Source organism: Pterocles gutturalis, unplaced genomic scaffold (assembly GCF_000699245.1).
Source record: "Pterocles gutturalis isolate BGI_N339 unplaced genomic scaffold, ASM69924v1 scaffold28719, whole genome shotgun sequence".
In the NCBI taxonomy this organism is placed as follows: domain Eukaryota; kingdom Metazoa; phylum Chordata; class Aves; order Pterocliformes; family Pteroclidae; genus Pterocles; species Pterocles gutturalis.
Genome location: NW_010134135.1, coordinates 5,028 through 7,255, shown reverse-complemented (window position 1 = coordinate 7,255; position 2,228 = coordinate 5,028). Strand labels below are relative to the sequence as shown.

General features: G+C 58.8%; 1 protein-coding gene across 1 annotated transcript in view; it reads right to left on the bottom strand.

The window, feature by feature from the left end:
• Positions 1–721: 721 nt before the first annotated feature.
• The window catches only part of ZNF777 (zinc finger protein 777), a gene marked incomplete at its 5' end in the record, with an annotated part of 6,530 nt that continues 5,023 nt past the window's right edge, over positions 722–2,228 (bottom strand). The window contains one exon of the mRNA XM_010081494.1: positions 722–1,641. Coding sequence (XP_010079796.1) covers positions 722–1,641 — 920 coding nt within the window. The remainder of the gene's footprint in view (positions 1,642–2,228) is intronic.

The window sequence follows — 2,228 nt, the reverse complement described above, 5'->3', positions numbered from 1 at the left end:
CCTGCTCCGCAGTCCTCAGGCCCTGCTCCTGCCCGGCCTCTCCTCCTGCACCTCCTTTTTCTCACCTTGCTCTTCGCCGCTCTCTCCTCTCCGCTTTTCTGCCTTCGACAAATCCTGCGCCGTGCCCCTCACCACGTCTCCACCTCGCCTCTCTTCCCGTCGCCCCAGCCCTGGCCTCGCAGCGCGGGGCTGCCGTCCGAGGGGTGGCAACGCAACGGGAGCGGGCGGCCGGTCGCCTGGGAATGGCACCGTCCTTCCTTCCATCCTTCCTTCCGTCCTTCCTTCCTTCCCTCCCTCCCTCCTTCCCTCGTGCTTCCAGCCTTGCGGTGCAACGAGCGGGGAAAAAAGAAAGCGAAAGCTCGTCACTCCTGAATATGCACAAAGATAGGTGGGGGAACACCTGCTAAATACAGACCCCGGAGCATCGCTCGGGATTTTTCTCTACAGGTAAAATCCAAACCTGCGTCGGGGACACTAGCACAAGGCCTACGCCACTATGGAAGTCCCAGCGTGGGGTCGAAGAGGTGCCTAGGCCGTCCCATCAGAGTTTTGTTTTTATTTTTTAAGAGGAATTCCTTTGATGCTTGGACAAAGCGGGCTTTGTAGCATGACCACGTGGATTAGCTGCGATACAAGTTCACCTCCCATCATGCTGCACATGCCATCTGCGCGACCGCTACAGTCACTGCGAGCCCTTCCGCCCCGGCCCCCCACCGCGGCGCTACTCCTTCGTTTCCTCCTTCATGCACAAATGGCCGGCCTGAGTCGCCACCTCCAGGCTGTGCTGCAAATCCTCCATGGGCCGGGGGTTGCGGGAGTGAATCTTCTGGTGACAATTCAGAGACTCTTTGTAACGGAAGTGCTTCCCGCAGACGGGACACTGGTAGGGGGTCTCCCCAGTGTGAACCCGCCAGTGCTTGAGCAGGTGGTCCCGCCGGATGAAGCTCTTCCCGCACTCGGTGCACTGGTAGGGCCTCTCCCCGGTGTGGATGCGCTGGTGGCGGATGGCTTTGGAGAGGTCTCGGAAGTCCTTCCCGCAGTAGGTGCAGGTCAGCGGCCCGTCGCCCTTCCCCATGTGGAGCTTCTGGTGCAGGATGAGGCTGACCTCCAGGCTGAAGCTCTCCTTGCACTGCGAGCACGTGTACGGCCGCTCCACCATGTTGTTCACCTGGTGCCTGACAAAGCCGTACTTGAACGCGGGACTCTTCTCCCCATCGGAACGCTTGGAGGGTTTGGAGCGGGAGGATCCTTGGGCTTTCATGGAGGAGGTTTTGGATTTCTGCCTGAAGCTTTCTCCGTGCTCCAGGGAAGTGCAGGCTTCCTCGCTGGCGTGCGCTTTCTGGTGGTCGGCGAAGAGCTGCTTGTCCAGGAAGCTCTGCCCGCACTCGCAGCAGATGTACGGCCCCTCTTCGACAGCCACGTCCTCGGCAGCGTCCTTCTTGGCCAAATCTCTCCCGCGGCGAGCGGAGCGCTTCAGCCCATTGCCCGTCGCGATTCTCTGCTGCGAGGTCGATCCGCTCCGGTTCTTGCCGCTCGGTTTCAGCTCTTCCTCTGGGCTGGAGAAAACTTCTTCCCACTTTCCTGCCAAGGAGCTGGGAAGCTCAAGGCTTTTGGAACCTTCCTCATCGCACTGCTGTTCATCTGGTGGAGCAGAGACATGAATGTCATTTCTCTGAGATAGGAACTGCCTCATTATTTACACCGCAACTCTCCTGGGGCAGAGGTGGCCTCTGCGTTGCACGCTTGGGACGGTACCTGGCACTACGGGGCTGCAAGTCCTGTCTGGGAGCTACCTAAGCAGCCCTGGAATGCAAACAAACCAAAGGGTTTTGCTTAGAACCAGAGGTTGGAAAAGACCTTTAAGATCCTTGAGTCCAACTATCAACCCAGTGCTGCCCAGCCCCCCACTAAACCATGTCCCCCAGCGCCACATCCACACGTCTTTCAGACACCCCCAGGGACAGTGACACCACCCCTGCCCTGGGCAGCCTGTTCCAGCGCTTGACAACTCTTTTGGTGAAGAAAGTTTTCACAAAATCCAATCTAAACCTCCCCTGGCACAACTTGAGGCCATTTCCTCTTGTCCCATCACTTGTAACTTGGGAGAAGAGACCGACCCCAACCTCACCACAACCTTCAGGCAGTTGTAGAGAGTGATGAGGTCTCCTCTCAGCCTCCTCTTCTCCAGACTGAACCCCCCCAGCTCCCTCAGCCGCTCCTCGTCAGCC